The sequence below is a fragment of the Bubalus bubalis genome, chromosome 2 (genome assembly GCF_019923935.1).
Source record: "Bubalus bubalis isolate 160015118507 breed Murrah chromosome 2, NDDB_SH_1, whole genome shotgun sequence".
Classification (NCBI taxonomy): domain Eukaryota; kingdom Metazoa; phylum Chordata; class Mammalia; order Artiodactyla; family Bovidae; genus Bubalus; species Bubalus bubalis.
In genome coordinates this window covers 105,966,023-105,988,159 of record NC_059158.1, presented here as the reverse complement: position 1 = coordinate 105,988,159, position 22,137 = coordinate 105,966,023, and the positions used below count along the sequence as shown (strand labels likewise).

At 35.5% G+C, this 22,137-nt stretch overlaps 1 protein-coding gene across 14 annotated transcripts in view; it reads left to right on the top strand.

Moving 5' to 3' along the window:
* Positions 1–22,137, top strand: part of KYNU (kynureninase) — a 137,999-nt gene that overhangs the window by 26,493 nt on the left and 89,369 nt on the right. For all 14 annotated transcript variants that reach the window (XM_044935814.1, XM_044935811.1, XM_025276847.2 and 11 more), the window contains 2 exons: positions 3,030–3,150; positions 12,342–12,424. In XM_044935814.1, coding sequence (XP_044791749.1) covers positions 3,030–3,150; positions 12,342–12,424 — 204 coding nt within the window. The remainder of the gene's footprint in view (positions 1–3,029; positions 3,151–12,341; positions 12,425–22,137) is intronic.

Sequence of the window (22,137 nt, the reverse complement as noted above, 5' to 3'; positions counted from 1 at the left end):
CCTCCTCTTCCTGGGTTGTTGATAAGGCTGACACACACAGAACATATTTAGTCTTTAAACTACTTTTAGAATGCTCAGTTGAAATCTAAGCCATGGTGCACTGACTGAAACTTCTGAATTCTGAATAAAATCGTTCAAAATTTATTCTCTAGATTGACAAAGAACTGTTAGATTAATCCAATTTAAATGTATGAACAATATTTACATCTGTTTATTGGGACAGGCTTCAGTTCAGTTCAGTCACTCAGTCGTGTCTGACTCTTTGCAACCCCATGGACTGCAGCATGCCAGGCTTCCCTGTCCATCAGCAATTCCTGGAGCTTGTTCAAACTCATGTCCATTGAGTTGATAATGCCATCAAACCAGCTGGCCCTCTTCTCTCCTGCCCTCAACTTTTCCAGCATCAAGGTCTTTTTTTCAGAGAGTCAGCTCTTTGCCTCAGGTAGCCAAAGGATTGGAGATTCAGCTTCAGCATCAGTCCTTCCAATGAGTACTCAGGACAGATTTCCTTTAGGATTAACTGGTTTGATCTCCTTGCAGTCCAAGGGACTCTCAAGAGTCTTCTCCAACACCACAGTTTAAAAGCATCAATTCTTCAGTGCCCAGCTGTCTTTATGGTTCAGTTCTCATATCCATACATCACTATAGGAAAAACTATAGCTTTGACTATGTGGAACTTTGTTGGCAAAGTAAAATCTCTGCTTTTTAATATTCTGTCTAGGTTTGTCAGAGCTTTTCTTCCAGGTAGCAAGCGTCTTTTAATTTCATGGCAGCAGTCAACATGTGCAGTGATTTTGGAGCCCAAGAAAATAAAGTCTGTCACTGTTTTCATGGTTTCCCCATCTATTTGCCATGAAGTGATGGGACCAGATGCTATGATCTTAGTTTTCTGAATGTCTAGTTTTAAGCCAGCTTTTTCACTCTCCTCTTTCACTTTCATCAAGAGGCTTTTTAGTTCCTCTTCACTTTCTGCCATAAAGATAGTGTCATCTGCATAGCTGAGGTGTTTGATATTTCTCCCAGAAATCTGGATTCCAGGTTATGCTTCATTCAGTTGGACCTTTCACATGATATATTCTGCATATAAGCTAAATACGCAGGATGACTATATGCAGCCTTGACATACTCTTCCCCAATTTGGACCAGTCTGTTGTTCCATGTCTGGTTCTAACTGTTGCTTCTTGAACAAGAAAAAGAAATGCAAAAAGGCAAAAACGGAGGCCTTACAAATAGCTGAGAAAAAAAGGGAAGCAAAAAGGAAAGGAGAAAAAGAAAGCTATATCCATCTGAATGCAGAGTTTCAAAGAATATCAAGGAACAATAAGAAAGCCTTCCTAAGCGATCAATGCAGAGAAATAGAGGAAAACCATAGAATGGGAAAAATTAAAGATCTCTTCAAGAAAATTAGAAATACCAAGGGAACATTTCATGCAAAGATGGGCACAATAAAAGATAGAAAACTTTTGGACCTCACAGAAGCAGAAGAAACTAAGAAAAGGTGACAAGAATACACAGAAGAACTAAACAAAAAAGATCTTAATGACCCAGATAACCATACGGTGTGATCACTCACCTAGAATCAGGCATCCTGGAGTGAGAAGTCAAGTGGGCCTTAGGCAGCATCACTATGAACAAAGCTGGTGGAGGTGATGGAATTCCAGTTGAGCTATTTCAATTCCTACAAGATGATACTGTGAAAGTGCTGCACTCAAGATGTCAGAAAATTTGGAAACTCAGCAGTGGCCACAGGACTGGAAAAGGTCAGTGTTCATTCTAATCCCAAAGAAAGGGAATGCCAAAGAATGCTCAAACTACAGCACAACTGCACTCATCTCACACACTAGCAAAGTAATGCTCAAAATTCTCCAAGCTAGGCTTCAATAGTATATGAACTGAGAACTTCCAGATGTTCAAACTGGATTCAAAAAAGGCAGAGGAATGAAAGATCAAATTGCCAACATCTGTTGGAGCATCAAAAAAGCAAGAGAATTCCAGAAAAAAACATCTGCTTCCTTGACTATGCTAAAGCCTTTGACTGTGTGGATCACAACAAACTGGAATATTCTTCAATAGATGGGAATACCAAACCACTTTACCTGCCTCGTGAGAAATCTGTATACAGGTCAAGAAGCAACAGTTAGAACCAGACATGGAACAATGGACTGGTTCCAATTTGAGAAAGAGTCAGACTTAAGAGATGCCAATGAAAAACAGAGACAGTATCTATAAAGGCTGTCAGGTTGAATTAAATGGTGGCCTTTAAAAAGTCAGCAAAGGTTTAAGTAATCTAAATAAAGACAAGAATACAACCAAATTATTCCAGTAAAATTTTAGCAGAAGTTTAATCTTTCTTTCAATAGAATTAAGATAAAACTTAGAAGAACATAATTATAAACTTGTGCATTTCTAGGAAATACTTTAACCATATGGATTGATTTACTGCTGAAATTGTATTTATTGCAACCAAGGTAGAAATAAAAATTAGTGTAGCTCTCATTTATTTGAATAAGAAGTGAATAAAGAAAAGAGCCTTTGCCTAAACATGTGTGCATAGAGAGAGAATAAAAATGTACACATTTACTATATCCACTTCAGATATATCGATAATCATTTAGATTGTTTCTATATGCTGCAACACCAGTTATTGCAGAGTATCATTACTTGTCAAATTCTGATAACCTTCTGCTATAACTAGATAGGCTGATATAATTTCTGTAGAAATTCTTGTTTTAACTTTTTTCTATTGGCTATTACTATTGGAAGTACTTGTTGATCTAGATTTCTTTGTGGAGCATAATACATATGACAGATCTAAACAGAAGCATCTAAATATTTAAATTATATATTAAAATATAAATGTAAAATATTATTTTTAAGAGAACCTGATGCTATACTTGGAAGGAATTGTAAGATATTTCTCATCCTTCTTGGAGTTAAGTACATTAATTGTTTGTAGTGGATAAACAATGTCAAATGGAATAATGTTAATTAATTGAATAGTATTTTTTTTTCATTTTCTTCTATTTCAGTTGATTTATCGTTAGTGAATAAGGATGAAGAAGCTATCTATTTCTCGGGAAATTCTCTTGGCCTTCAACCAAAAATGGTTAAAACATACCTGGAAGAGGAACTAGATAAATGGGCCAAAATGTAAGTATTATTTCAAAAGCTAACAATCAACATCTCATACAAGAATTGTAAAAATCACTCTAGACTGTCTAATATTTGAAAAGATTTAAAGCAGAATCTTAGAATATTAGATCAGAGAGGACCAGAGGGATTGTGTTCAATCAGTGATAAAAATTGTGTTCAATGAGTGATAAAATATTCTCATTTTATGGACGAAATAACTGAGGATCAGTAAATAAGGTCATCTGGCAAATTAGTGGTAGAATCAATAGTAAAGCTTTTAAAATATTTTAAAAATTAAGCTCCTCTTCTGAATTGGCACATCTATGTCATAAGCAATTATTTTATTTTTTTTAATTACTAACAAAGGAGTTAATATTTAGGATTCAGTTTAGTGTTTTCATGGTTAGTTCTTGGCTAAACTCTAGCACACCAATTTTTATAAATAAGAAAATAAAAATTGTTGAGGGGGGACAAGAGGTTGAGTGAAACAGACAGTACTTCCCTCACCAAACTGAACTTGATTATTGAGCAGATGCATATCCTTGTTGGCTCAGATGGTAAAGATTCATGCCTATGCCTGCAATGCAGGAGACCTTAGTTCAATTCCTGGATTGGGAAGATTCCCTGGAGAAGGGCATGGCAACTCATTCCAGTATTCCTGCCTGGGGAATCCCATGGCCAGAGGACCCTCGCGGGTTACAGTCCATGGGGTTGCAAAAGAATTGGACACGATTAAGCAACTATAACTTTCATTGAGTAGATGCTCCACTGGGGCTTTGTTTAGCAGGTTCACTCTAATTGTGTAGGAATCTTACATTAGGATTCATGTTTTTCTCCATTTTTCTGTCCTGCTTTTACTCTTCTGGTCATGAAACCCTCCATACTCTCTACTTACCTCAATTCTCATCTCTTAAACATCAACCTTCTCAACCACTCATTACCCCTTGCGGAATATCTAGTGTAATCGTAATCACTGCTCTACAATAGGCGGTTTGGAGGTATCTACTTACATTAGTTTCATATTTTTAGCTATATTATAAATCCCTTAAGGAAAATAACTTAATCTTATATACTTCTTATCCTTCCCTAATAATTCATGACAGCTAAAACTGGATTTTTAAAAAATATCTTAACTATTTAAATATTTATATTATTTGAATATTAAAAATAGTATAAGTATTTTATTTATTTATTTATTTTTGCCTGTAAGTCTTTTTTTTTAAATTTTTAACTTTACAATATTGTATTGGTTTTGCCATATATCAAAATGAATCCTCCACAGGTATATGTGTGTTCCCCATCCTGAACCCTCCTCCCTCCTCCCTCCCCATACCATCCCTCTGGGTCATCCCAGTGCACCAACCCCAAGCATCCAGTATTGTGCATCGAACCTGGACTGGTGACTCGTTTCATATATGATATTATACATGTTTCAATGCCATTCTCCCAAATCATCCCACCCTCTCCCTCTCCCGCAGAGTCCAAAAGACTGTTCTATACATCAGTGTCTCTTTTGTTGTCTCGTATACAGGGTTATTGTTACCATCTTTCTAAATTCCATATATATGTGTTACTATACTGTATTGGTGTTTTTCTTTCTGGCTTACTTCACTCTGTATAATAGGCTCCAGTTTCATCCACCTCATTAGAACTGATTCAAATGTATTCTTTTCAATGGCTGAGTAATGCTCCATTGTGTATATGTACCACAGCTTTCTTATCCATTCATCTGCTGATGGACATCTAGGTTGCTTCCATGTCCTGGCTATTATAAACAGAGCTGCGAGGAACATTGGGGTACACGTGTCTCTTTCAATTCTGGTTTCCTCAGTGTGTATGCCCAGCAGTGGGATTGCAAAAATATGAGAACTAAATAACTTGCTCAGAATTCTCTGAGAAAATTTTCTCTGAGAAAAAGGATGAGCAGGAAGCTAAACCTAAAGCACAAGGGAAAAAAGAAATTCAGGAATATGAAACCATACCAGATAAGAATTCTGAGCAAGTTATTTAGTTCTCATAGAAACTCAAAATGACTTTTCCAGCTTTCTATATTCTTCAGGTCAGTGGTCTTTTCTATTGGGAGCAAAACCTCTTCTTTAAAGTTAAGTTTAAACTGACTGTGCCAATGATTACTACCATGGTTATTAGATAACACTGCAGAGTTCTTATTTTTAGTGGTTAAGAATGTAAGTTCACAACTCAGTGCAAGAATAATAGAGTTTTACACAATTTATTAGGCCTATTATAATTTTATTTGCATAACATTTATGCATACTTTGAAAAGTAAATATCACTACATTTGGAAGCATTCTGCACTTGCAGGCTTTGGTATTTTAAAATATGAGGGTCAGAGTTTATAAAAATGGTTCATATTCATTTTTGGCCTAAATGTAAAATATAGTAGATAATTAGATTGAACTTGAAATTTGGAGAGTGTCTTTGCCTCTTAGATATTTGTTCAGCAAACTGTGCATTTTTATCCTTCATGTATACTCTAAAATATGCTGCTCTGCTATCCTATTTGTATCCTTTCAATTATCCTACTTTATTAAAAGACTGGTTGATTATTCTCAAAACTTACTCCAGTTATGTTCAGACAGGGTGCCTCTCTGTCATAATATCCTCCTATTGTTGCTACCTTTCAATTTTATATTTTACATTGTGACAACAGAAACTTACATACTCTTAACCCCCCCTACCAATTTTTCATCAGACAGACGATTTAGCAAGGAAGTATGCTGTAATGCTTCAAGCAATGTAAACTGGACTTTAAAAAGACTTCTTCTGAGTAAAAGATTAGATACCTAGTTGGTTTTATTTAGTCTTTTTGTTGTAAACTGTGGTGTCCCAGTCAACATCATGGTGCTGCCAGCCCAGCGATATCAGTAGTATTTGAGGTTCATGAATATGGTCTTGTTTCCTTCCATCCCACCCCCAATCTTTAATCTCAAATGGGTTTTTTTATTCATTTTTTTGCTCCTAAATATTTAGCTTAAAACTCCACTCTAGCCTTTTCAGCTAATGTTGTGCTGGAAGGAAAACTTTCCTCTATCGACTTACCTTCCAGTGGTTGGGGGCCTGAGGATTAATTGACAACAGATAGATTAGCTTTCTAGGTGGTACTAGTGGTAAAGAATCTGTCTGCCAGTTCAATCCCTGGGTCAGGAAGATCTCTGGAGTAGAAAATGATAACCAACTCCAGTATTCTTGCCTGGAGAATCCCATGGAGAGAAGAGCCTGGCGGGCTACACAAAGAGTTGCACATCATGCAGCACGTACACACACACACACACACACACACACAGATTAGCAGGAGTAAACTTTATTTTACATGGGTACCAAAACACACTACAGTGATTCACTTATCAGCCAGAGTAAGGGATTAAAACCAATTTAACAAAAAGTGGGCAGTTTTAGGCTTCAGTAGGAAAGTATGGTCGGCTCTACTGGGCTTTTCCAACTTGATAATAACCAGCAAATCTTTACTGCTTGGGAGTTCCCCAAGAGAAAGACTGAGGGAAAGTAAATGTGTAACTCCTAGTGCTAAGGGCCATTCTTTTCTGATGGTGGGTCAGTGGTGGTGGTATTTTCAGGAGGCTTTCCTTAAGTCTGGACAATGTTTCTTTCTTAGGATTTCTTTCTTAGGTCAAACATGCTTTTAAAGTAATCTTCCTGCCACTCTGGTGGCCCGTTGTTTCCTTCACTTGCCTTTCTAACTATTGCCTTTGTTTTTGTACTAAATTTCCCCTGCGTATGTTTGGTTTGCCTCTGGACCCGGAGCCACTTGTTATTGTAATGAGTATTATCTGATTATCTGTTCTTCTTCATCTCCTCCAACCCTAATTCTGCCCTACTTCTCAGCAGATACCCAAACCAAGACAGTGCCCACCCCCATTTCTGACCAGTGAGAGATTTTGAGAACTGAGTCAAAGAGAGCTACACAGTCACTAAATAATGTACCTTAAAATTATTTGCTTAACAGAGGAAAATAATATTAAAAATTTATAATCTTAACAGTAACTGAGAAATTTGAGTGTTCTAAGTGAAATATTGCCCTGGGATATTGATATCAAATCTCTGGGCATCCATGACCTATAACATGGGAAATGACTTTTGACTTATGTTTTTTATCTTCTAAGTCATCATCTTTCATGGACTATTGTAGACATATTACCTACTTATCTATAAAATAAACCATCACTAGTCATAATGCAGCTCAATCTTATAATTCATGTGACTGCCATATTTGATTACTTTACACTAAAGAAAAGTCAAGAATACAGGAACACTTAGAAATATTTTAGGACTCAATTGATTTCTTCTAAAACTTCAAGTGATTCAAGCAAGACTATGAAATTAAAATGCTTACCTCTGTATTTTTTAAATGCTTATTAGTATTTTCCAAATTCATTTTCAACTGTATATGATTTCTAAAGTAGGTTAATAACACTTTATTTGGAGAATAAATTATTTGTTTGATGAAATAATAATATTTATATTATTTTAATTTTCTGAAATAGAAAACTTTTAGTGTAATTTCACTCTTTGATATATAATAATTAGTTATCAGCAAGAAGATATAACAACAATAAGAAGCAGCATTATCATATGCTTGTTCATTGTTGGTCTGCCAAGATAGATAGGCAATAAACTTAATTTGGGGGGATATTTAATATTAAATATTTACTAATGACCCAAATCAATTAAAGGAGAATGAGTTAGTAATCATAGTGGTAAAATTCAGCTATATCAGTCCTAAAGAGCACATTGTAAGTTGAAAGATGTATTTTGTGTCCCTAGGTAGTAATCACTATATTATTGGTCTTCTGGGTTATCCCATTTGCTAGATAAATAAATGTCTTTCTTTTTTTATGGGAGCAAAATGTTGCCACAGTTGCGTCTTTATAGGGATTCTTATAAAAACTGATACATTTTAGGTAGAATTACTTAAAAAGAAAAATAGCACACTGAATTACACAGTAGGAACAAACTGCCTGGTTTGCAGTGACTTAGCTTACATGGTAATATGTGTGCAGAAAGGGTGCTGGTGAAGCACAGGGGATACACATGCTTCTGCAGACCTGCAGTCTCGTTCAACTTAAGGATTTCTTTCTTTAAAAAATTAAAGGTGTATTGTAGAGGAGGAAAGACTTGCCCCCTACTCCATAGGTCCATTACTAGGCCTAGGAAATAAAGTAACAGGCAGATTAACAGAAAAAGGCATAAAATTTTATTATTTTTTAATATTACATGCATGAGGGCACCACAGGAAAAAAAGAAATGATCATCCAAAAAAAGCAATGAGATTTGAAAGCTTATATATTGTCTTAATAAGGGCTAAGGAGGAGCTATACAGGTCACTCTGAGAAAAGTAAATGAATTTTAGGAAGGATGAATAGGCTGTTAGAAGAATAGATGGGAAGTGTGGTAGTTTATGACAAAGTCTATCTGGCTGTGGTGCTGACTTCGTCTCCTCTCTTGAGACCTGAGTCAATCTTCCTTTGTTGATGAAACTTCCAAAGAGGGAATTAATGACAATTGAGTTCTTTTGGAGGATCTGTCTTCACGCAGATAAGGCGAGTTCAGAGATATCCTCCCCTTGCATTTGCTCTTTTTCAAGTACCTCCAGCACATAATAATCCTTATGCCCAAGTGGCAAGTTTTAGTGTGGCATATTCTGCCTCCAGTATGAATAAAGAAGTACATGGTATGACATGTTACAGAGCTTTTCCTGACATCTCTGTTGGCTAATCGTCAACTGGGTCACAGAAAAAAGTTGTGATATCATTAAGGGAGACTCTTGGAAGTCTTATTTATTTGCTTACTGGGGGGAGCTTTTAAAAGCAGGGGCACTTTTCATTCTGTAGGATGGTTAAAGCGCAGTCCTATTTCAAAGAGGATCCACATTTCTATTAACTTCCTAATTAGATTTTATATCCTGAAATCTAATTTCATGAGCAAATACCGCTCTGCAGACATCTCAGCCGACTCACAGCAATGATTGATGCAATGGTAGTGAGTGAACTCTTTCCTATGCTCTCTTTCCCTTCACAGCATTAGTAAAAGAAGATTGCACCTACACTGCAACTGCGTTAAGCAGTTTAGAATGAAAACAACATAAGCTTTCTCTTCAATTGAATATGTATGTTTATAACTGCACTGTGATCCAATCAGCTCTTTCTAATGACAGGCCACTTTGAGTTTATTTGGGTAACACTTCCTAAATACATTTCACTACCCCAGGCTAGTAGACTGGCAAAATGAAGAAGTTGATTCTGTGTGTGACATCTTAAAGGAAGGAAGATGCCAAAAGCATTGCAGGAAGAAACGGACCCTTAAAGACTATTACCAAGGTGTCTACAAGGGTGAGAAGTAGGTGGCATAATATTCTGAGATATAAATTCTCTGAAGCAGAACATAGAATTTTACTGCCTAAACGCAATAAGATGTATTGTGCTATCAGCAAGGCCATGGAGCTCTATGTGATTAAAATAAAAAAGGATCCAAGTATCTGCCTTTAACTACTATTTAATGATAAAGATTTTTGTCTTTAGCATTTATATTGGAAGTCAAGAAAGAGGCAAGCTGCAGGCTATCTAACAATAATATGAATAATACTCACTAACAATTGTCTTTCTCTTCCTCCTTAGTTCTTATAGTCTGTTTATTCTCAAAGTCTTCTTCCTTCATCTCACTTTATATGGTAACTGAAGTATTAGTTTAAACACTGTGCTTTGCACCACATGCTGATGTGTAGCGCAGTGTTAGTCGCTCAGTCGTGTCTGACTCCTTGCAACCCCATGGACTGTAGCCCGGTGCCAGGCCCCTCTGTCCATAGAATTCTCCAGGCATACTGAAGTGTGTGCTATTTCATCTCCAAGGGATCGATCTCCAACCCAGGGATTGAATTCGGGTCTCCTCGGTCTCCCACATTGCTGGCAGATACCTTCTGAGCTACCAGGGAAGCCCTCACATGCTGATGAAGTGAGTTTTAACATTAGATTTGCATTAGGAAAGACAACTCAAAAAAGGGGTACCATGTACCAAGATCTTTCACATGGTATCTTATTTATTTTTCATACAAAGCCTTTAAGGTACATATTATGACCCATTTACTGTTATAAAAGTGGGAAATTAAGTACTATAAGCCTCTAATAAATGTAGCCTCGTACGTAGTATTGACCTGGAACTGGCCCATCCCAGGTGATGGAGTCAAATGTTAAACATTCAGGATTTTCATTGATGGGGGGTATTCATATCACAGAAATCATCAAGGGATCCTCCTTTCCAGTTTCCCCACTGCTTTGTAGAGGAGAAACAATCCTTTGGCCTTCTGAGGTTTTAACTGATAGCCTTGTAATAAAAGAGAGGTTAACAAGATAAAAAAAGAATTTTGCTTATTAACACAATTTATTAACATGAATACCTAAAGGATACATAGGGAATATTCAGGGAAAAATGAATGACTCCTGAAGGTGGCTAAGAATTCAAGCTTAAATCTCATTTAATAGCTAAAGAGGAAGAAAGATGCAGGCCTCTTAGGGGATAGTTAAGGACTTCTATGAAAGATGGATGGATCCCTGAAGAATAGATAGGAGGAATAGTTCTGAAGTTTATCCGGGGGGGTGGTGTTGCTTGTAGTCTCTCCTTGCTAAGAGGCTTCCCAGGTAGCTCAGATGGTAATGTGTCTGCCTGCAGTACAGGAGACCTGGGTTTGACCCCTGGGTTGGGAAAATTCCCTGGAGAAAGAAATGGCAACCCACCCGGGTATTCTTACCTGACGAATTCCAGGGACAGAGGAGCCTGGTAGGCTACAGTGGACACAACTGAGCAACTGCCATGCACACACTGTGCCAAGAGTCAATCTTCTTTAGTTGATGAAACTCTTGGGAAGATTTATGATAACTAAGTTTCTTCTGAAGGATCTGTCTTTAGGCAGACAGCAAAGTTCAGAGAAAGCCTCTTCTTGGATTTTCTGTTTCTTCAAGTGCCTATAGCACAATACGATGAATGTGCCACAATGATGTTTCAGGATGGCGTATTCTACTACTCTTCACCTCTAAGAGAAGGTTTTCCAGCTCACCACTACCAGCTTATTTAATTCCAGAATATATATTCATCACAGTTAACACTATACATAGAGCACATGCTTATTCCTTTCTTCCAAGTTTACATAGTCTTTGGATTCCAAAAGAATTAAGAACAGTCTATTCCAGAACTTTCTAATATACAAGTTTGTAACAGCACACAAAGTCACTCTTTTCTTGGTTTCTTCTCCTATTTTTCAAATGTATTTGCCTTCCTCATTTGATAGAAGTGACTTGAGGATTGACATTATCTTATGTATTTAGCGTTTTTTCCATTATGCCTACTGAGATACTTACTAGAATAACAAAATTGAGCTAGAATGTGATAGATGAAATTGCTAGAAAATATGGGATTCCCAGGTGGCTCAGTGTGGTAAAGAATTCACCTGTCAATTCAGGGAACACAGGAGTGATCCCAGGGTCGGGAAGTTTCCCTGTAGGAGGAAATTGCAATCCACTCCAGTATTCTTGCTGGGATAATCCCATGGATAGAGGAGCCTGGTTGGCTACTGTCCGTAGAGTCACAAAGAATAAGACAGGACTGAGCACACAAGCAGATGAAGATATAGTATTGTCTCTGATTATTGCCAAGTTTCACTATTACCTTAAAATGTCATCATGAGTATAGTCACATTTTATATACTTCTATTTAATTCATAGATTATAATTATATTTTAAAATGCAATTAATAATCATTTTAATATCTAGCCTCAGGTAGCTGTAAAATGTTGTAGTATAGATACAATTATATGGAATGGTATACAGGTAAGATATTCAAATAGCCTTAAAATTTTCAAAAGAGAAAAAATAATATCTTAGACTCCAAAATAAGGAAAGATAATGAAATATTATATGGTCAACTCCCCCTATACTCACCAACAAAAGAAAACAAAGAAATATTTTAAAATTACAAGTTAAAAAGCAGAGTTCTCAAATATTACTTTTGGTTTTTAAAAAGCATGCTTTTTATTAAAACATTACAAAGACTCACTTAGAAATGTTCAGTCACTAATGTTGATATTTGAAAACTCACACACACACTCACACATACACACAGAGATACACACTATACACACAGATGCACACCAAAACTAAGATTGTTATATCCCTTTTCAATTTCAGGGGAGCCTATGGTCACAGTGTAGGGAAACGTCCTTGGATTATAGGAGATGAGACTATTTCAGGACTTATGGCTGACATTGTGGGTAAGTACAAAGTAAATTTTTTCCAAAAAACTCATAAAGACATAATCATTTGGTTATACACATAGGTTATAAGATAAACATTTTATTGAAGAACATCCTGATTTTTTATTTTAATCTATAATACTAAAGAGTAAATGTGCTTTTAACTGAGACTCGATTGCTAATGTTTTTTTTTCTTATATATTCTAAGGCTATTATTTACTCATCAATGAAAAACATCTGCACTTATAATTAAGGAAATTTCATAGAAATCAACTTCAATTAATTTTCTGAGAGTTTATTATACGGTAAAATAAACATTAACCTTCACATGCTAAAGGCCTAAAACACCAATATGTTTAGGTTCATTTCAACTTAATCTGTGATGATCTTTTAAAATTAGGCTGAGTGCTGTTGAAAATAATATTAATGCTGTATTTTCAGTCTATGATGTATTTCCTAAAATGAGTTCTATATACTGTTGGTAAAGCTATTCAATATAGTTTTAAATGGTAAATGTGTTATCATATTGAAAAAAATTATTTGTTTAATAGGGTAGATTATTCAGCATTGCTTAAAGAAGTCTTACATGAAATTTAAGGTATTAAACTATATATATATATATATATATATATATATATATATATATGTATGTGTGTATACATATATACATATACACACACATATCTATCCCATAGTATCTCCTATATAAAGACACTTCTTTAAGATCAGGAAAATAAAAATCTTCCCTAAAATATACAAATAACCACAGAGAATTAAACAAAGTGAGGAGACAGAGGAATATTTTCCAAAGAATGGCAGGAAACTGCAAAGAACTAAGTGAAGTGTTAATAAATAATCTACTCAATAAAAAATGCAAAGTAATGATTATAAAGATGCTCAATTAATTCAGGAAAATGGGTGAAAATAATGAGGAGTTGAACAAAGAGTTAGAAAATATAAAGAAGAACCAAATGAAGCCAAAGGAAACAACTGAAATAAACTAGAAGGAATCAACAATAGAGTAGATGATACAGAGGAATGTATCAGTGAACTGGAAAACAGAGTAGTAAAAATTTCTCCAGCTAAGCAGAAAAACAGAATAAAGAATTGAAAAAGAGGGACAGTTTAAGAGATATCTGGCACAATATCAAGTATACTAACATTCACATTATAAGGGTCCCAGAAGGAGAAGAAAGGGGCAGAGAAGTTATTACAAGTGATGATTCCTGAAAACCTCCCTAACCTGAGAAAGGAAACAGACATCCAGGTCCAGGAATCACAGAGGGTCCCAAATAAGATCAGCCCACAGAGGTCCACACCAAAACATATTTGTAATTAAAATGTCAACAAAATAAAGAGAAAATCTTAAAAAAGCAGCAAGGGAAAAGCAATTTATTACACATAAGAGAACTCCCAAAAAAACAGTAGCTGACTTTCCAGCAGAAACTCTGCAGGCCAGAAGGGAGTAGCATGATATATTTAAAGTGGTGAAAACAAAAAAAAACCTACAACTAAGAATACCCTGCTTGGCATGACTATCATTCAAATTTGAAAGAGAGTGAAGGCATTTCACAAATAAGCAAATGCTAGAAGAATTCAGCACCACTAAATATGCTTTACAGGAAATGTTAATGAGACTTCTGTAGGTGGGAAGAAAAGGCCACAAGTAGAAATACAAAAATTATAAAAGGAAAAATGTCTCTTTTTTAAATGTCCTATACACAGTATTCATTTGTTCTGTAATGATTCACATTCTAAATAGTGCTTTCTGACAACATGCCAGTTGGCTCTTCTTTAGTAGGGTAATAAGAATAGCAGTTCACATTCAAGGTGGCGGTATCACCAGACCACAGAAGGGTAAGCAGAGACCCTCTGGGCATGTTGCGGACACGTTGTCTAGGGCAGAGTGTTTCTAAAGGAAGGAAACAGGAGAGACTGGGAGAAAGAACACCCTTGTATTTGCAGAAGTCATTACTCTAAGTAATGGTCATATTAGCTTTACCGGTAACCCCATGTAGGGAGAAGAGGAAGAAAGCAGTATATCTTGCTTTAGATGCTTGGTTGGGGTGCTGCCTGCGAGAAGGAAGCTTACGGACACATTTGACAAGAGACTAGCACCCACATCTATCAGGTGAAGCTTCCTCAATCCTTAGCCACCATTCACACCCTCTGTACTGACAGCAAGGCAGGGAAGAAAGCTTTAGCTTTCGTTCTGTGTTTAGCAAGGAGAGATTCAAAATTATCATTGTCAAAACAATTTATGTTAATATAGTTTGTAAACAGACCACAAATAATTTAGGAACACTATGTTTCTAACTTCTTCTTATGTATTTATGGGACTCATCCCAGCATAAGGACAGTCTTCTGTCCCAAATAGACCCCCAAAAATAGATCCACAGGAAATGACTTTGCATTTTCAGTTCAGTTCAGTCATTCAAGCGTGTCCAACTCTTTGGGGCCCCATGGACTGCAGCATGCCAGGCTTCCCTGTCCATCACCAACTCCCGGAGTTTACTCAAACTCATGTCCATTGAGTCGGTGATGCCATCCAACCATCTCATCCTCTGTCGTCCCCTTTTCCTCCCACCTTCAATCTTTCCTAGCATCAAGGTCTTTTCAAATGAATCAGCTATTCGTATCAGGTAGCCAGTTTCAGCTTCAGCATCAGTCCTTCCAATGAACACCCAGGACTGATTTCCTTTAGGATGGACTGGTTGGATGTCCCTGAAGTCCAAGGGATTCTCAAGAGTCTTCTCCAACACCACAGTTCAAAAGCATCAATTCTTCGGTGCTCAGCTTTCTTTTTTTTTTTTTTTTAATTTAATTTTATTTTTAAACTTTACATAACTGTATTAGTTTTGCCAAACATCAAAATGAATCCGCCACAGGTATACATGTGCTCCCCATCCCGAACCTCCCTCCCTCCTCCCTCCCCATTCCATCCCTCTGGGTCGTCCCAGTGCACCAGCCCCAAGCATCCAGTATCGTGCATCGAACCTGGACTGGCAACTCGTTTCATACATGATATTTTACATGTTTCAATGCCATCCTCCCAAATCTTCCCACCCTCTCCCTCTCTCTCAGAGTCCATAAGACTGTTCTATACATCAGTGTCTCTTTTGCTGTCTCGTACACAGGGTTATTGTTACCATCTTTCTAAATTCCATATATATGCGTTAGTATACTGTATTCGTGTTTTTCTTTCTGGCTTACTTCACTCTGTATAATAGGCTCCAGTTTCATCCACCTCATTAGAACTGATTCAAATGTATTCTTTTTAATGGCTGAATAATACTCCATTGTGTATATGTACCACTGCTTTCTTATCCATTCATCTGATGATGGACATCTAGGTTGCTTCCATGTCCTGGCTATTATAAACAGTGCGGTGCTCAGCTTTCTTTAAAGCTGCCTAAAGTTTCTGTCTTCCCAAAAAGCCTCAACATGATCGAGAACCAGATGATTCTAGATGGCTCAGTCTGGGCTACAGAGCCACCCCTCAAGTTTAAATATTCAGTTGACTATGAATTAGAAGTGATAATACCTGAAAACCTCCCTAACTTGGAAAAAGAAACAGACATCCAGGTCTATATATCAACTGTGTTAAGCATGAATGAGCATGGAACACACTCATTCTTAACATAGCCCAAACTGCTAGACTTTTAAGGAAAATAAGTTCTTAGTTTAGGAACTATATGAATATGTAACCTGTTCTATTAAAAAAGTTAACATAACTAAATAAATAAGCACCTAGATAGAAAGGTTGCAAGCAAAAGCAAACTCTGTTTGCTGCTATTTATTTTTGAATAATCACTACACTATACACATTTCTACCTCTTTTATGTGGTTATATTACAGGATCAGAATATCAGTTTCTAGTTTAAAATAAGAGGTTAAGTACAAACTGAAATGCTCCCTTCTGTTCTAAACACAGAAAAATAGAAAAAAAATTAGATTAACAAACATATAGCAACACTTAAAAATTAAAAAGAAATCTTTATTGATCAGAAATATAGTATTTGCTGAAGAAAGAAGTACTTGGAAGCTGGAAGCACAGTATTTGAGGAGTAGTGCATGGAGCCAGCATGAGTATGTAGGGTCTGAGTACAAGACTCACACAAGAAGCCCCAGGGTGAATCTACAGAGCTCTGGATGCTTGGGACTCAAACCCAAAGTCAGGACATTTTAACCAGGGTGGCTAAAGGTGAAAGCTTAGCCTCTCCTTCCAAACCAGTCAGGATCTTGGGAGCACAGAGCACTTGATCAGACTGCCAGCATAACCCAGAGGATATGTATACGTATGTGTATAGTGTTATGGAGAGGATTCTCACCTGAACAATCCTGGATAGCATTTATAAGTGTGTTGCCTAGTTGTCTGATAATGCTTTTAATCTGTGTTCATTTCTTTGAAGCCAATTATATTCATTCAAATGCCTAACATGTAAATCTAAAAAAAAAAAAATACTCAAAAAATCCTGAACTAATTTGACCTGAGCATTTATGTTTTCCTTAGATGTGGACTGTTTTTTCTTTGCTAGATTTGCTTTCAGAACATAAATTGCATTCTAATTCTATTATTTTGTGATTAATATTTATCATGCTCTAAAGAGGAGTTAGGGTGTTAGGCCAGGGAAGTGGTAAGGCAATTATTTAGTGAGATTTATAAAACCCATAAAACTTGCAAAAAGATTTCCTTTCACCATTTAAAAGTTTATAGTTCCACTGCAACTTATTAAATGAGCATACATTTTGTTGCCCAGCAAATATGTATATGTCACAAAGATCAATGAAATTTCAAAGCAGCCCACCTCTCATTATTGTTAATAAGATTATTAAAAAAAAGAATAAATATTCAGATTACTTAGATAAGTAACAAAATTGAACTTATTAAAAATGTTTTAAACAATAATTATCAGTTCTAGCTTTAGGGATTTTTGTGTGTCTTTGAAATACCACACAAAGGCATGTGACATATATGGGATAAACTTCAGTTTATATGGAACTCAGTAAACAGTATATGTACTATTTATTTTAAATATATATATATATTTCTCAAGTTTCAAGCCTTAATACGACAAATGAATTATCATATTTAACTGGAAATATTATCAGTGCATCATTAAATCTAAAGTAGCTTCTTTATTTTAATGATTATTTTATTAAATGTCTATTTTGTTCTCTACAATGTATGTTTTATCAGGAGAAATAATTCTACCTTTTTTTTTTTTTTTTTTTTTTTTTTTTTTTTTTTCTCTGAGAAGATTCTACTTTATTTGTCCAAGTATTTCTGGCTTTTTTTTTTTTTTTTTTTTTTTTTTTTTTTTAATTTTATTTTATTTTTAAACTTTACATAACTGTATTAGATTTGCCAAATATCAAAATGAATCCGCCACAGGTATACATGTGTTCCCCATCCTGAACCCTCCTCCCTCCTCCCTCCCCATTCCATCCCTCTGGGTCGTCCCAGTGCACCAGCCCCAAGCATCCAGTATCGTGCATCGAATTCTACCTTTTTTTTGTTGTTGACAGTATCTGCAAAAGAGGACTATGAGCATGATTTTAAAAGCTCGTTTTTTTAATTTTTTTTCAGTAGCTAATACCTATCCCCCAATTATTTACTTTTAAAATTGTATATATTAGTCAAATAAATGGTTCTTAATTTAAGTTTAAAAATGAATGAGTTTACTTTGTTTGCTTTAGTAGGAACTGATTCTTTTATAAGGTATTTGTGTATGTGTTCATGTTTGTCTTTTTTGCTGAAAATCCCAGGTTTCCTTTTTGCCTTGGTTACTAGTAAGTTCTGAAAAAATCTGATAGAATGAAGTACCAGAAACATTTAATAGCTTCTAATTTGTTTCCCATCAGCATATATTGTACTTTGTTGTAATTTTTAAAAATCATTCTTTCTCACCTTAAATGCAAGAAACCTAACATCCTCTTTGGAGGTAGATATTATATAAATTAAAAAAATTAAATTATATGGTAACTACAGAAAACAGGAGCAGAAGTCAAATTGATTTTTGCTACTTGTGGGCTGTCGAAATGAGTCAGGAGCAGACAGACAAGCTGTAAGTTTTGGACTACGATGGAATCTTCCAGGTTCTTAAAACCACAGCATTTATTTTGTCATAACACTTCTGATAAAGAAGGAACAGGAGGATAATAAAAATTATTATTTGTACCCATAATTTGTACCCATAATAATAATAAAGATTATTATTATGGGTACAAATTGATAGAGTGAATAGAGAGGAGAAAGAGGTAATGAGCAACCCTATTTACCCATAGATAGAGAAAATAATTCCCATTCCATATGGGATGAAAAACTTTTAATAAAACATTTATATATATGTTATCAAACATTATATACATCTTTCACTTTTCATATATATAAAAACAAATGAAGCTTATCACATACATGTTACGTGCCTTTGTATGGTATTTAAAAGACACAAAAGTCTCTAAAGGTAGAACTGCAAAACATGGAATAACTTTCCCTTATAATTAATGTCACATTATCAGAGTGCTAGAAATAGAATTGCTGAGGAATATTATTAATATTATTATTAAGCCTACTTCTCCCTGGGTACATAAACATTACAGAGGACTAGATATATTCATTTTGGCTTATAAAACTATTGTAATATGAACATAAATTTGCTTTATGAAACTTGAGGTTGACCCTCAGAGAGGTAATATCCCTGGGAGCTCTCTCCAAATAGCCATGGATCATCAAGCACACTCGAGACACCACTAAGGACCACAGGAATTTGCTACTTGTAAAATAGAGTGGAAAGTTCTCAGATTTAGCTTAACTACAAACCTTAGAACAAAACAACATTTGCATCTGCTTAATAAAATATACAGAACATGGCAAGGCAGTTATGAGAACCTTCTTATCAAACACTAAGCAGCTAGGGACCCTGTCATTCTTACTTTGCAAAACATTTGAAATTAAATGAGATAATCATATGGTTTTCATTTTTCAATTTGTTAATGTGGTGTATTACATTGATTGATTTGCAGATATTGAAGAATCCTTGCATCCCTGGGATAAAGCCCACTTGGTCATGGTGTATGATCTTTTTAATGTGTTGCTGGATTCTGATTGCTAGAATTTTGTTAAGGATTTTTGCATCTATGTTCATCAGTGATATTGGCCTGTAGTGTTCTTTTTTTGTGGCATCTTTGTCAGGTTTTGGTATTAGGGTGATGGTGGCCTCATAGAATGAGTTTGGAAGTTTACCATCCTCTGCAATTTTCTGGAAGAGTTTGAGCAGGATAGGTGTTGGCTCTTCTCTAAATTTTTGGTAGAATTCAGCTGTGAAACCGTCTGGACCTGGGCTTTTGTTTGCTGGAAGATTTTTGATTACAGTTTCAATTTCTGTGCTTGTGATGGGTCTGTTACGATTTTCTATTTCTTCCTGGTCGAGTTTTGGAAAGTTGTACTTTTCTAAGAATTTGTCCATTTCTTCCACGTTGTCCATTTTATTGGCATATAATTGTTGATAGTACTCTCTTATGATCCTTTGTATTTCTGTGTTGTCTGTTGTGATCTCTCCATTTTCATTTCTAATTTTATTGATTTGATTTTTCTCCCTTTGTTTCTTGATGAGTCTGGCTAATGGTTTGTCAATTTTATTTATCCTTTCAAAAAACCAGCTTTTGGTTTTGCTGATTTTTGCTATGATCTCTTTTGTTTCTTTTGCATTTATTTCTGCTCTAAGTTTTAAGATTTCTTTCCTTCTACTAACCCTGGGGTTCTTCATTTCTTCCTTTTCTAGTTGCTTTAGGTGTAGAGTTAGGTTATTTATTTGACTTTTTTCTTGTTTCTTGAGGTGTGCCTGTATTGCTATGAACTTTCCCCTTAGGACTGCTTTTACCGTGTCCCACAGGTTTTGGGTTGTTGTGTTTTCATTTTCATTCATTTCTATGCAAATTTTGATTTCTTTTTTGATTTCTTCTGTGATTTGTTGGTTATTCAGCAGCGTGTTGTTCAGCCTCCATATGTTGGAATTTTTAATAGTTTTTCTCTTGTAACTGAGATCTAATCTTACTGCATTGTGGTCAGAAAAGATGCTTGGAATGATTTCTATTTTTTGAATTTACCAAGGCTAGCTTTATGGCCCAGGATGTGATCTATCCTGGAGAAGGTTCCATGTGCACTTGAGAAAAAGGTGAAATTCATGGTTTTGGGATGAAATGTCCTATAGATATCAATTAGGTCTAACTGGTCTATTGTATCATTTAAAGTTTGTGTTTCCTTGTTAATATTCTGTTTAGTTGATCTATCCATAGGTGTGAGTGGGGTATTAAAGTCTCCCACTATTATTGTGTTATTGTTAATTTCTCCTTTCATACTTGTTAGCATTTGTCTTACATACTGCGGTGCTCCCATGTTGGGTGCATATATATTTATAATTGTTATATCTTCTTCTTGGATTGATCCTTTGATCATTATGTAGTGACCATCTTTGTCTCTTTTCACAGTCTTTGTTTTAAAGTCTATTTTATCTGATATGAGTATTGCTACTCCTGCTTTCTTTTGGTCCCTATTTGCATGGAAAATCTTTTTCCAGCCCTTCACTTTCAGTCTGTATGTGTCCCCTGTTTTGAGGTGGGTCTCTTATAGACAACATATGTATGGGTCTTGTTTTTGTATCCATTCAGCCAGTCTTTGTCTTTTGGTTGGGGCATTCAACCCATTTACGTTTAAGGTAATTACTGATAAGTATGATCCCATTGCCATTTACTTTATTGTTTTGGGTTCGAATTTATACACCGTTTTTGTGTTTCCTGTCTAGAGAATATCCTTTAGTATTTGTTGGAGAGCTGGTTTGGTGGTGCAGAATTCTCTCAGCTTTTGCTTGTCTGAAAAGCTTTTGATTGCTCCTTCATACTTGAATGAGATCCTTGCTGGGTACAATAATCTGGGCTGTAGCTTATTTTCTTTCATCATTTTAAGTATGTCTTGCCATTCCCTCCTGGCTTGAAGAGTTTCTATTGAAAGATCAGCTGTTATCCTTATGGGTATTCCCTTGTGTGTTATTTGTTGTTTTTCCCTTGCTGCTTTTAATATTTGTTCTTTGTGTTTGATCTTTGTTAATTTGATTAATATGTATCTTGGGGTGTTTCGCCTTGGGTTTATCCTGTTTGGGACTCTCTGGGTTTCTTGGACTTGGGTGATTATTTCCTTCCCCATTTTAGGGAAGTTTTCAACTATTATCTCCTCAAGTATTTTCTCATGGTCTTTCTTTTTGTCTTCTTCTTCTGGGACCCCTATGATTTGAATGTTGTAGCGTTTAATATTGTCCTGGAGGTCTCTGAGATTGTCCTCATTTCTTTTAATTCATTTTTCTTTTATCCTCTCTGATTCATTTATTTCTACCATTCTATCTTCTAATTCACTAATCCTATCTTCTGCCTCTATTATTCTACTATTTGTTGCCTCCAGAGTGTTTTTAATTTCACTCATTGCATTATTCATTATATATTGACTCTTTTTTATTTCTTCTAAGTCCTTGTTAAAATATTGGAAATAAAAGCAAAAATAAACAAATGGGACCTAATTAACCTTAAAAGCTTCTGCACATCAAAGGAAACTATTAGCAAGGTGAAAAGACAGCCTTCAGAATGGGAGAAGATAATAGCAAATGAAGCAACTGACAAACAACTAATCTCGAGAATATACAAGCAACTCCTACAGCTCAACTCCAGAAAAATAAATGACC